The 14,294-nt window shown below is 44.8% G+C and overlaps 1 protein-coding gene across 1 annotated transcript in view; it reads right to left on the bottom strand.

Moving 5' to 3' along the window:
* The window catches only part of LOC124555326, a 371,889-nt gene that overhangs the window by 60,621 nt on the left and 296,974 nt on the right, over positions 1–14,294 (bottom strand). The window contains exon 4 of the mRNA XM_047129203.1: positions 11,983–12,202. Within this exon, the coding sequence (XP_046985159.1) occupies positions 11,983–12,202 (220 nt within the window). The remainder of the gene's footprint in view (positions 1–11,982; positions 12,203–14,294) is intronic.

Here is a 14,294-nt window from a genome sequence, read left to right as displayed (position 1 = left end):
CCTCTGGTCAAACTGAACAGACCACTGACTGGAAATGGTTACATTCGACTACTTGGAGACCATTTGCAGCCATTCATGGACTTCATGTTCCCAAACAACGATGGCATTTTTGTGGATTACAATGCGCCATGTTACCGGTCCACAATTGATCGCGATTGGTTTGGTGAACATTCTGGACAGTGCGGGAGAATAATTTGGGCACCAAGATCTCCCGACATGAATCCCATGGAACATTCAAATGGTTCAAATGGCTCTAAGTACTATGGGACTTGACATCTGAGGTCATCAGTCCCCTAGACTTAGAACTGCTTAAACCTGTCAAACGTAAGGACATCACACACATCCATGCCTGAGGCAGGATTCGAACCTGCGACTGTAGCAGCAAGGAACATTTATGGAACATTCTCAAGAAATCAGTTCCTGCACAAAATCCTGCACTGGCAACACTTTCGCAGTTATTGGTGGGTACAGGGGTAGCATGGACAATATTTTCTGCAGGGCACTTCAAACGACTTGTTGAGTCCATACCACGTCGAGCCGCTGCACTACTCTGGACAAAAGGAAGTCCGACACAATATTAGGAAGAATCCCATGACTTTTGTCATCTCAGTGAAATTCCGTTTATTTGCAGTGTCAACAATCTAAAAATTTAATCTAAAATGTCCTCGATCGCATTATCCTTGGATTACAGTTTTGTACTCTGTCCTCAGCGCCAACCACTATGGAGAAACAACGCAAACATAGATGGTTCAAGCCTCGCACCACCCGTGCCAAAAATGATACATACACTACTGGCCATTAAAATTGATACACCACGAAGGTGACGTGCTAAAGACACGAAATTTAACCGACAGGAAGAAGATGCTGTGATATGCAAATGATTAGCTTTTCAGAGCATTCACACAAGGTTGGCGCCGCTGGTGACACCTACAACGTGCTGACATGAGGAAAATTTCCAACCAATTTCTCATACACAAACAGCAGTTGACCGGCGTTGCCTGGTGAAACGTTATTGTGATGCCTCGTATGAGGAGGAGAAATGCGTACCATCACGTTTCTGACTTTGATAAAGCTCGGATTGCAGCCTATCGCGATTGCAGTTTATCATATCGCGACATTGCTGCTCGCGTTGGTCGAGATCCAATGACTGTTAGCAGAATATGGAACCGGTGGGAACAGGAGGGTAATATGGAACGCCGTGTTGGATCCCAACGCCCTGGTATCACTAGCAGTCGAGATAACAGGCATCTTATCTGCATGGCTGTAACGGATCGTGCAGCCACGTCTCGATCCCTGAGTCAACAGATGGAGACGTTTGCAAGACAACAACCATCTCCACGAACAGTTTGACGACGTTCGCAGCAGCATGGACTATCAACTCGGAGACCATGTCTGCGGTTACCCATGACGCTGCATCACAGACAGGAGCGCCTGCGATAGTGTACTCAATGACGAACCTGGGTGCACAAATGGCAAAACGTCATTTTTTCGGATGAATCCAGGTTCTGTTTACAGCATCATGATGGTCACATCTGTGTTTAGCGACATCGTGGTGAACGCACATTGGAAGCGTGTATTCGTCATCGCCATACTGGCGTATCACCCGGCGTGATGGTATGGCGTGCCATTGGTTATACGTCTCGGTCACGTCTTGTTCGCATTGACGGCACTTTGAACAGTGGACGTTACATTTCAGATGTGTTACGACCCATGGCTCTACCCTTCATTCGATCCCTGCGAAACCCTACATTTCAGCAGGATAATGCACGACCGCATGTTGCAGGTCCTGTATGGGCATTTCTGGATACAGAAAATCTTCGACTGCTGCCCTTTCCAGCACATTCTCCAGACCTCTCACCAATTGAAAACGTCTGGTCAATGGTGTCCGAGCAACTGGCTTGTCACAATACGCCGGTCACTACTTTTGGTGAACTGTGGTACCGTGTTGAAGCTGCATGGGCAGCTGTACCTGTACACGCTATCCAAGCTCCAAGCTCTGTTTGACTCAACGCGAAGGCGTATCAAGGCCGTTATTATGGCCAGAGGTAGTTGTTCTGGATACTGATTTCTCAGGATCTATGCACCCAAATGGCGTGAAAATGTAATCAACTGTCAGTTCTAGTAAAATATATTTGTCCAATGAATACCCGTTTATCATCTGCATTTCTTTTTGGTGTAGCAACTTTAATGGCCAGTAGTGTATATATATATATACACTCCTGGAAATTGAAATAAGAACACCGTGAATTCATTGTCCCAGGAAGGGGAAACTTTATTGACACATTCCTGGGGTCAGATACATCACATGATCACACTGACAGAACCACAGGCACATAGACACAGGCAACAGAGCATGCACAATGTCGGCACTAGTACAGTGTATATCCACCTTTCGCAGCAATGCAGGCTGCTATTCTCCCATGGAGACGATCGTAGAGATGCTGGATGTAGTCCTGTGGAACGGCTTGCCATGCCATTTCCACCTGGCGCCTCAGTTGGACCGGCGTTCGTGCTGGACGTGCAGACTGCGTGAGACGACGCTTCATCCAGTCCCAAACATTCTCAATGGGGGACAGATCCGGAGATCTTGCTGGCCAGGGTAGCTGAGTTACACCTTCTAGAGCACGTTGGGTGGCACGGGATACATGCGGACGAGCATTGTCCTGTTGGAACAGCAAGTTCCCTTGCCGGTCTAGGAATGGTAGAACGATGGGTTCGATGACGGTTTGGATGTACCGTGCACTATTCAGTGTCCCCTCGATGATCACCAGTGGTGTACGGACAGTGTAGGAGATCGCTCCCCACACCATGATGCTGGGTGTTCGCCCTGTGTGCCTCGGTCGTATGCAGTCCTGGTTGTGGCGCTCACCTGCACGGCGCCAAACACGCATACGACCATCATTGGCACCAAGGCAGAAGCGACTCTCATCGCTGAAGACGACACGTCTCCATTCGTCCCTCCATTCACGCCTGTCGCGACACCACTGGAGGCGGGCTGCACGATGTTGGGGCGTGAGCGGAAGACGGCCTAACGGTGTGCGGGACCGTAGCCCAGCGTCATGGAGACGGTTGCGAATGGTCCTCGCCGATACCCCAGGAGCAACAGTGTCCCTAATTTGCTGGGAAGTGGCGGTGCGGTCCCCTACGGCACTGCGTAGGATCCTACGGTCTTGGCGTGCATCCGTGCGTCGCTGTGGTCCGGTCCCAGGTCGACGGGCACGTGCACCTTCCGCCGACCACTGGCGACAACATCGATGTACTGTGGAGACCTCACGCCCCACGTGTTGAGCAATTCGGCGGTACGTCCACCCGGCCTCCCGCATGCCCACTATACGCCCTCGCTCAAAGTCCGTCAACTGCACATACGGTTCACGTCCACGCTGTCGCGGCATGCTACCAGTGTTAAAGACTGCGATGGAGCTCCGTATGCCACGGCAAACTGGCTGACACTGACGGCGGCGGTGCACAAATGCTGCGCAGCTAGCGCCATTCGACGGCCAACACCGCGGTTCCTGGTGTGTCCGCTGTGCCGTGCGTGTGATCATTGCTTGTACAGCCCTCTCGCAGTGTCCGGAGCAAGTATGGTGGGTCTGACACACCGGTGTCAATGTGTTCTTTTTTCCATTTCCAGGAGTGTATTTTATAACCGCTTGGCCATCTGAAGCTCCCACTTCCGCCACTCTCATTTCTGACCAAGCCCTGCATATACCATAAATTTGGACGTAATCGGTGATGACGAGTGGGCCCAGTCCCCATCTCAGTTTTCCATAGCTCACTATCGCCGTCTTCCAGAAGCAAATGATACCAATTAGTGTCCCGATGGCCTTAATTCCATTCCATTACAGTGTTGGCCAGTACCCCCACACACCTAATCAAAAAGTTTCACGACCAAAGCAAAACGGAGAGAGAGGTGTAAAGGAAACTTATTGTGTGTTTTCCGGTTGAATAAAAAATCACATTGTTACTAGATTAAAAATTAATGATAGTGAAAACGAGTCCTAAGCAATGAAGGGAAAGCAGAAAGATGGAAGGAGTATATAGAAGGTCTATACAAGTGTGATGTACTTGAGGACACTATTATGGAAATGGAAGAGGACGCAGTTGAAGATGAAATTGGAGGTGTGATACTGCGTGAAAAATTTGACAGGGCACTGAAATACCTAAGACGAAACAAGGCTCCCGTAGTAGACAACACTCTGTTAGAACTACTGATAACCTTGGGAGAGCCATGACAAAACTCTATCATCTGGTGAGCAAGATGTATGAGACAGGTGAAATACCCCCAGACTTCAAGAAGAATATAATCATTCCAATTCCAAAGAAAGCAGGTGCTGACAGGTATGAAAACCACCGAACTATTAATTTAATAAGTCACAGTTGCAAAATACTAACATGAATTCTTTCCCTGACCTCGGGAAAGATCAGTTTGGATTCCAGAGAAATGTAGGAACACATGAGGTGATACTGACCCTACAACTTCTCACAGAAGACGGGTTAAGGAAAGGCAAACCTACATTTACAGCATTTGTAGACTTATAGAAAGCTTTTGACAATGTTGACTGCAATACTCTCTTTCAAATTCTGAAGGTGGCAGGGATTATACACAGGGAGCGAAAGGCTATATACAATTTGTACGGAAACTAGTAGGCAGCTGTAAGAGTTAAAGGACAGGAAAGGGAAGCTATGGTTGAGAAGGGAGTGACACAGAGTCGTAGCCTATCCCCAATGCTATTCAATCTGTATATTGAGCAAGCAGTAAAGGTAACAAAAGAAAAATTTCTAGCAGGAATTAAAGTCCAGGGAGAAGAAATGAAAACTTTGAGGTTTGGCGATACCATTGAAATTCTGTCAGAGACAGCAAAGGATTTGGAAGAGCAGCTGAACAGAATGGAAAGTGTCTTGAAAGCTGGCTATAAGATGAACATCAACAAAAGCAAAATGAGGATAATGGAATGTAGTCGAATTAATTCAGGTGATACTGAGGGAAGCGGATTAGGAAACGAGACATTTAAAGTAGTAGATGCGTTTTGCTACTTGGGGGAGCAAAATAACTGATGATGGTCGAAGTATAGAGAATATAAACTGTAGACTAGCAATGGCAACAAAGGCGTTTCTGAAAAAGAGAAATTTGTTATAATAGAGTATAGATTCAAGTGTCAGAAGTATTTTCTGGAAGTATTTGTATAGAGTGTAGCTATGTATGGAAGTGAAACATGGACGATAAACAGGTTAGAGTATGAAAGATTTTGAAATGTGGTGTTGCAGAAGAATGCTGAAGATTAGATGGGTACATCAAGTAACTAATGGAGAAGTATTGAACAGAATTGGGGAGAAGGGAAATTTGTGGTACAACCTGACCAAAAGAAGAGATTGGTTGGTAGGACACATTCTAGAGTATCAAGGGATCATCAATTTAGTATTGGAGGGAAGGGTGGTAGGTAAAAATCATAGAGGGAGACCAAGAGATGAATACAGTAAGCAGATTCAGAGGGATGTAGGCTACAGTAGTTACTCGGAGATGAAGAGACTAGCACAGGATAGAGTAGCATGGAGAGCTTCATCAAACCAGTCTTTGGACGAAGACCACAATAACAAACAACAACATATTAGAATGTGTAAAGGACACAAAATTCTTGGGGTTGAATGTAGACTTTCTGCTAAAATGGTCAGAACATATAAAAGCTTTGGTGAAGAGACTCTCCACAGCATGTTATGCTTTGCGAATACTTGCACCAGTGTGTAATGCCTCGAAGTGACTTATTTTTGATCTACAGGATGGCTACTAAAGCTTGAAAAAAAAAATTCTCTAAGAATTCCAGGTATGGGGAGCAACATGGCGTCATAAGAAGTCCCTCATAAATTAACGTTGAGCGGGGAAGGGAGGGAAACTTTTCTCTCTAATGAGATGTCATGGCCTTAAGCAGTAGATTGACCACAGTTTTTAAACATTGATAATTTATATGGAACGATATTCATATAGTTAAAGCTCTTTGAAGTTATAAGTATTTTAAAATTTGTCATTTATAAAACTCGATAAAAGTAAATTCCAATGCTAGGTTAAGAATACAGAGCTCCCTGAGATTTTATGAAATTCCTGAAATTCCCTGAGATTTCCCTGATTTTTCCAGGTAAAATCTAATTCCCTGAGAAATCCAGGTATTCCAGAAGAACCGTCAGTCTGATACATATATAGATGCACTGGTCAGTTACAGAATCATGTTTGAGGGAAGCAGTGCAGGGAACATTCAGGATGTCTTCAAGTTACAGAAAGGGCAGTACGGGTAATAACGAATAGTAGCAATAGGGTCCATTGTACTGATTTACTCAAAAAGCTAGAAAGTCTGACTGCCCCATGTGAATTCATTTTTGAAATTATGATGTACAAAAGAAAAAATATTAATCTGCTCAATACATGAGCATGAAACTAGATCCAGTCACAACTTATACCTAAACATCAGGAAAAGCAAGTCAAAAACCACTTAACAGTGTGCTACATAATGTCCTAAAACTGTACAACACGCTGCCACAGGAATTTAAAAGTGTAAATGAACTTCATACCTTTAGCCAAAAGCTAAAAACATATTTATTAAGTAAAATCTGTTACACTGTAAATGAATATTTAGGATAATTATAGGTAGCCACTTAATACTCACAGATATTGCATACATTAAACATCACTATATGGCATAATTAAAATACTGTAAGAGTAATTGTAAGAACCGTAAAAATAGTAAGAGGCCATGTACGAGGGGATAAAAAACGGCCAGAGTGGCCGTGCGGTTCTAGGCGCTACAGTCTGGAACCGAGCGACCGCTACAGTCGCAGGTTCGAATCCTGCCTCGGGCATGGATGTGTGTGATGTCCTAAGGTTAGTTAGGTTCAATTAGTTCTAAGTTCTAGGCGACTGATGACCTCAGAAGTTAAGTCGCATAGCGCTCAGAGCCATTTGAACCAAAAAAAAAAAACCGGAATTATTTTTCAGAAGCTATATATTTTCAAATTGTTTACAAAACAACCATATCCCCTTCAAAATACTCTCCATTACAACTAATACATTTATCCCACCAGTGATACCACTTTTCGAAACTTGTTTGTAATCATCTTTAGAAATGGCTGACAGCATCTGCTTCGTATTTTTCCTTACTTCTTCAATGTTGTCAAATGCCTCTTTTCATGTATGGAAATAACAAAAAGTCGCACGGAGCCAGGTCAGGCGAGTAAGGTGCTTGGGGCAGTGGAACCATGCGATTTTTAGCCAAAAACTGCCTAACAAAGATGGCTGTGTGTGCAGCCTGCGTTGTCGTTGTGGAAATCTGCCACAAATCGGGTCTTTTTTTGACGAACATTATTGCGCAATCTTCTTAAAACTTCCAGATAAAAGGTAGGATTGATGGTCTGACGTGGGGGAACAAACTGTGGATGAACTACGCCCTTAGTGGCAAAAAAATCAGCATTTTTTTGATTTGACTTGGCGACTTTTTTTGAATGGGGTGACGAGGACGTCTTCCATTGGCTTGACTGTTGCTTTGTTTCTGGGTCAAGACCATAGAACCATGACTCATCACCAGTAATGACCTTTGACAGAAAACCTGGATCAGTTTCAAGCTGTTGTTTCAAAGCACGATATCTTTCAACTCGACGTTTCTTTTTATTATCTGTGAGAACCAGAGGAACAAAGTTGGCAGCAATCTTTTTCAGTTCCAAATCTTCCGCTAAAATTCGCTGAACCGAGCTCCAAGATAACCCGCTAATCTCTGACAGTTGATCAGTTATCTGTCGACGGTCTGTGAGCCGCGCGGTGTGGCCGCTCGGTTAGAGGCGCGATGTCACGAATCGAACGGCCCCTTCTGCCGGAGGTTCGAGTCCTCCCTCGGGCAGGGTGTGTGTGTTGTCCTTAGCGTAAGTTAGGCTAAGTTAGATTAAGTAGTGTGTAAGCCTAGGGACCGACGACCTCAGCAGTTTGGTCCCATAGGAACTTACCGCATATTTCCAAATATATTCAAAGTTTCAAGTGTACAGTATATTTCTTTTGTTTTTGACAGGTAGAAAGGTTAGACATGTTTTAGTGTGCTCGGTGATTTTCGATTATTATAAAAAATGGAGCAAAGAATTTGCATCAAATTTTGTGTGAAAAATGGGAGTAAGTGCTCTAAAACACTGGAAATGTTGAAAGTGGCATACGACGAGTCTGCTCTAAGATAAAAAAAATTGTTTCAAAGTGGTACAAGCTCTTCCAAGATGGCCGAGAAGATGCCAATGACGAGTCTCACTCTGGACGTCCCAGCACATAAACAACAGATGACAACGTCGAAGCTGTGAAGCAAATTGTTTAGGAAAACCGTCGAATTGCCGTAAGAGAAGTCGCTGAGGATGTTGGCATATCGGTCAGCTCGTATCATGTAATTTTTTCAGATGTCTTGGGCGTGAGACGTGTGTCAGCGAAGTTTGTTCCAAAACTTCTCAATTTTGATCAGAAGAACCGCCGCATGAGCATCGCTCAGGAGCTCTTGAATGACGTCAATAATGATCCTGATTTGCTCAAAATAGTCATAACTGGTGACGAAACATGGATTTACGGTTATGACGTCGGAACCAAAGCCTAGTCGTCCCAACGGAAGCATCCCGCAGAACCACGACTAGAAAGCACGCCAAGTTCGATCAAAAGTCAAAGTTTTGCTCAATGTTTTTTCAATTAACGCAGCGTAGTGCATAATGAATTTTTGCTTCAAGGTCGCACGGTCAGTAAGTATTATTACCTTGACGTTATGCGCCGTTAGCGAGAAGCAATACGCTAAAAACGTCCTGAATTGTGGAAAAACAATTCATGGCTTTTGAATCACGACTATGCATCGTCACTTGTGAGAGATTTTTTTGTCAAAAACAGCACGACAATCATGCGTTAGCCACCATATTCACCGAATTCGCCCCCCTACGACTTTTTCCTGTTCCCAAAACTGAAGAGACCTATGAAACGCCGAAGGTTTTCAACGACTGAGGAAATAAAAACTGCATCGCTGGAAATACTCAAGGATGTACCAAAAATTGCTTATGAGAAGTGCTTCGAGGATTGGAAGAAGCGTTGCCCCAAGTGTATTGTATCTGAGGGGGATTACTTTGAAGGGGACAGCATGAATATTGATGAATAAATAAATATTTTTTCATAAAAATATAGTCACCTTACTTTTTGGAAAAAGGTAGAGAAATCTTTGCTGTTTTTATAGATTTAGAAAAGGCTTTTGACAGAGCTCAGTGGAACAAGCTGACGGATATTTTAAAGAGGAAAGGATACAGAATATATATTTACAACAGAAAATAAGGATAATAGGAAATGAAATGTCAGAAGGAAGCAGCACTGGGCGAGGTGTTACACAAGGTTGTAGCCTTTTTTCATAAAAATATATAGCCACCTTACCTTTTGGAAAAAGGTAGAGAAATCTTTGCTGTTTTTATAGATTTAGAAAAGACTTTTGACAGAGCTTAGTGGAACAAGCTGATGGATATTTTGAAGAGGAAAGGATACGGAATTTATGTTTACACTAGAAAGTAAGGATAATGATAGAAAATGAAATGTCAGAAGGAAGCAGCAGTGGGCGAGGTGTTACACAAGGTTGTTGCCTTTCCCCACTGTTGTTTAACGTATACCTTGAAGAGATTATTACGAAAGGATTAGATGGGGAAAGAGGAATATGTATTGGTGGAAAGAGAATAGAATGTATAAGATTTGCTGATGACATGGTATTAGTGGCAGAAAGTGAGCGGACAGTGAATAACATACTGAAAGATCTGAATGAAGCTTGTGTGGAATATGGGATGCAAATAAACACAGCAAAAACAAAGAGTATGGTAATCAGTACAAGACGCAGACTGTCCAATATTAAAATATGACAATCTACCATCAGAAAAGTAAGTGCATTTAAATCTCTTGGAAGCACAATAACTGAAGACTTGAGATGTCACCAGGAGGTGAAAACTCGAATTGCCATAGCGAAGGAGGCATTCAACAGAAAGAGGAGACTCTTATGTGGCAAATTAGATAAAGGACTAAGGAAAAGGCTAGGGATATGTTTTGTCTGGAGTGTGGCACTATATGGGGCAGAAACATGGATGCTGAGACGAAAGGATGAAAAAAGGTTAGAAGCATTTGAGATGTGGATATGGAGGAGGGTGGAGAGAATAAGCTGGGTGGAAAGTGTTGTGTACATAGTTCCGCGTAGTCAGTGCGTACACAACTTTCCCAATAGAACGCGCCCCGCTAAGCACAACAGCGCAGGCGCAGCGCTCGTCCGTCTCTGGAATACGAGATGGCGCTGCCTTAGAGACGGACCAAATTCTGCTTCCGCTGATCCACGTATTAATATGTAACGCAGCCAATGAGATTGTTGCTAACATAGAACCTTTTCTCCTCGCAGATCACACTCGCGCAGTGATACCTGAACGCACGAGGTATTATAATGAGTGTACAGACCTCCGATCAGTCAGTCTGCATTTGTCTGCACCAGTCGGTACTAGGCTGCATTTGTCTATAGTCAAGTTTCAGTCTGTGCCTAATAAGATTATCATATTCCTGTACATAGCCATGAACAGAAATGTATAGACACTTTGTCAAGTATCAGAGATATGTGAGAATAAGATTAACGTACCAAGACCAAAGGAACTTCAGATTGTCAATTGTAAACATCATCCGGAATCAAGTTACGTAATATCTATGTTATTTATTATTTTAATAAATGTGTGTGAAAATTAATCAAGTTCTGTTTAAAGTTGGTCACCGTCAATTTTCTACTCTAAGCATGCAAGTGGCATTTCTATCGTCTGACCTAACGGCAGAAGATAAACACGCCACGATAAGACCACGAGACATATTGCTGACACTCGCCTACTTCGTTAGAGTGACAAGTCAAATAATCTGATGGTGTGTGTACCGAATGTCTTACAGTACGCACACCACAGAAAGAGTGAGTAATGAAAGAGTACTGGAAAGCGTTGGTGAGAGAAGATGTCTGCTGAAGGTTGTAAGAGAAAGGAAAGAGAACTGGTTGGGACATTCATTGAGAAGGGAGTGCTTCCTAGTAGATGGTTTGGAAGGATTGGTTTGTGGGAGAAGACTGAGAGGAAGAAGGAGATACAAGATGATAGACGACATAAAGGGAAGACTGTGGTGTTACCGCCAGACACCACACTTGCTAGGTGGTAGCCTTTAAATCGGCCGCGGTCCGTTAGTATACGTCGGACCCGCGTGTCGCCATTATCAGTGATTGCAGATCGAGCGCCGCCACACGGCAGGTCTAGAGAGACTCCCTAGCACTCTCCCCAGTTGTACAGCCGACTTTGCTAGCGATGGTTCACTGACTACATACGCTCTCATTTGCCGAGACCACAGTTTAGCATAGCCTTCAGCTACGTCATTTGCTACGACCTAGCAAGGCGCCATATTCAGTTACTATATCTTCTGAACAGATAATATTGTGACTCATGTACCATCAAGAGCGACGTTCATCATTAATGGATTAAAGTTAAGTATCAAACTAGCTACGTCCGCTTTCTGAATTCTAATTCCTTGTCATGTTCCAGACCTCACGGCAGTATAGTTCTTCCCTCCTCACGCCAGCCTGCGTGGGCTAAAACGCGTGCATTTCACCCCCCATTCGTAACACGGTGTTGGCTCTTCAGCCAACACTACAAAGAGAAAATTATGCAGACCTGAAGAGGATGGCAGAAGAGCGGACAGCCTGGAGAACTACCATGTGAAAACCTACCTTTTGGCAGAACACTGATGATGATTACTTTTTGAACACACCTCATACACGCCTAGCGGCTGAAATGCGAACAGTACGTGCTCCGCCCACGGCAATGTTATTCCGGTTTTTTTGGGTACCCCTCGTGCGTTTATTTAATAAGAAACCATGTTCTAACAGTTGACGACATCCGTACGATTTGTATTGTTGTACGGACGAATATATCTATCTACCTAGGCGTGCTCACCAGTGATTCGTGAGACGTTGCGCAGCATGGCTCCCGCGAATCCGGCGACGTGCGCGCCGAGGCTGAAGCCGATGAGGTGTGTGCGCGCCGGCTCTGCTCCCAGCGAGCGCAGCAGCTGAGCCAGCTGACGGCCCACCAGTCGAGCGTTCGCCGCCGCGCGCACGTAGTTGGGTACCGCCGCACCGTTCTCCCAGTCCACGCAGATCACGTTGCACTTTTCCTGCGACACACAGTCCTAAGCTCAAGAAATTCACCATTTGGAAGACGACAGATTCATCATCTACACTCTTACTCATAAATTAAGGATAATTGCAAAATCTACATCTATATCTACATGATTACTCTGCAATTCACATTAAAGTGCTTGGCAGAGGGTTCATCGAACCACAATCATACTATCTCTCTACCATTCCACTCCCGAACAGAGCGCGGGAAAAACGAACACGTAAACCTTTCTGTTCGAGCTCTGATTTCTCTTATTTTATTTTGATGATCATTCCTACCTATGTAGGTTGGGCTCATCAAAGTATTTTCGCATTCGGAAGAGAAAGTTGGTGACTGAAATTTCGTAAATAGATCTCGCCGCGACGAAAAACGTCTTTGCTTTCATGACTTCCATCCCAACTCGCGTATCATATCTACCACACTCTCTCCCCTATTACGTGATAATACAAAACGAGCTGCCCTTTTTTGCACCCTTTCGATGTCCTCCGTCAATCCCACCTCGTAAGGATCCCACACCGTGCAGCAATATTCTAACAGAGGACGAACGAGTGTAGTGTAAGCTGTCTCTTTAATGGACTTGTCGCATCTTCTAAGTGTCCTGCCAATGAAACGCAACCTTTGGCACGCCTTCCCCACAATGTTATCTATGTGGTCTTTCCAACTGAAGTTGTTCGTAATTTTAACACCCAGGTACGTAGTTGAATTGACAGCCTTGAGAATTGTATTATTTCTCGAGTAATCGAATTTTAACGGATTTCTTTTGGAACTCATGTGGATCACCTCACACTTTTCGTTATTTAGCGTCAACTGCCACCTGCCACACCATACAGCAATCTTTTCTAAATCGCTTTGCAACTGATACTGGTCTTCGGATGACCTTGTGTGGTGCCACACAACGTGGCACTAGACAAAATTGGTGCTAATAGCATAGGCACATAGGAAAAACACACGAGCCGGCCGGTGTGGCCGTGCGGTTAAAGGCGCTTCAGTCTGGAACCGCGTGACCACTACGGTCGCAGGTTCGAATCCTGCCTCGGGCATGGATGTGTGTGATGTCCTTAGGTTAGTTAGGTTTAATTAGTTCTAAGTTCTAGGCGACTGATGACCTCAGAAGTTAAGTCGCATAGTGCTCAGAGCCATTTGAACCATTTTTGAAAAACACACGACACAGGTCTGTAAGTCCACAGTATTGAGAGAACCGTTCCGAAACACATTTGCTACAAAACGCCACTGTTTCCTGCACATGTACCCCGACATCAATATGGGATATGATCGCCATGCACACGTACAGAGGCCGCACAACGAGTTGGCATACTCTGGATCAGGTGGTCGAGCAGCTGCTGGGGTATAGCCTCCTATTCTTGCACCAGTGCCTGTCGGAGCTCCTGAAGTGTTCTAGGGGTTTGAAGACGTGCAGCGATACGTCGACCGAGAGCATCCCAGACGTGCTCGACGCGGCTTAGGTCTGGAGAACAGGCAGGCCACTCTATTCGCCTAATATCTTCTGTTTGAAGGTACTCCTCCACTACGGCAGCTCGGTGGGGCCGTGCATTATTATCCATCAGGACGAAGGTGGGACCCACTGCACCCCTAAAAAGGCGCACGTACCGGTGCAAAATGACGTCCCGATATACCTGACCTACTAAAGTTCCTCTGTCGAAGACATGCAAGGATGTACGTGCACCAATCATAATCCCACCCCACACCAGCAAACCACGACCTCCATGCCGGCCGGGGTGGCCGAGCGTTTCTCGGCGCTACAGTCTGGGACCGAGCGACCGCTACGGTCGCAGGTTCGAATCCTGCCTCGGGCATGGATGTGCGTGATGTCCTTAGGTTAGTTAGGTTTAAGTAGTTCTAAGTTCCAGAGGACTGATGACCTCACAAGTTAAGTTCCATAGCGCTCAGAGCCAGCCACGACCTCCATATGGGTCCCTTTCAAGGACATTAAGGGGTTGGTATCTGGTTCCTGGTTCACGCCATATGAAAACCCGGCGAGAATCACTGTTCAGACTATACCTGGACTCATTGGCTGCGATAGGGTCCCGAGCAAGGCTACCTGGAATACTTCGTGGCCGTCTGCGGGC

The sequence above is a fragment of the Schistocerca americana genome, chromosome X (genome assembly GCF_021461395.2).
Source record: "Schistocerca americana isolate TAMUIC-IGC-003095 chromosome X, iqSchAmer2.1, whole genome shotgun sequence".
Taxonomy (NCBI): domain Eukaryota; kingdom Metazoa; phylum Arthropoda; class Insecta; order Orthoptera; family Acrididae; genus Schistocerca; species Schistocerca americana.
Note: the sequence above shows the minus strand (reverse complement) of the source record. Positions and strands in the feature narration are given on the sequence as shown.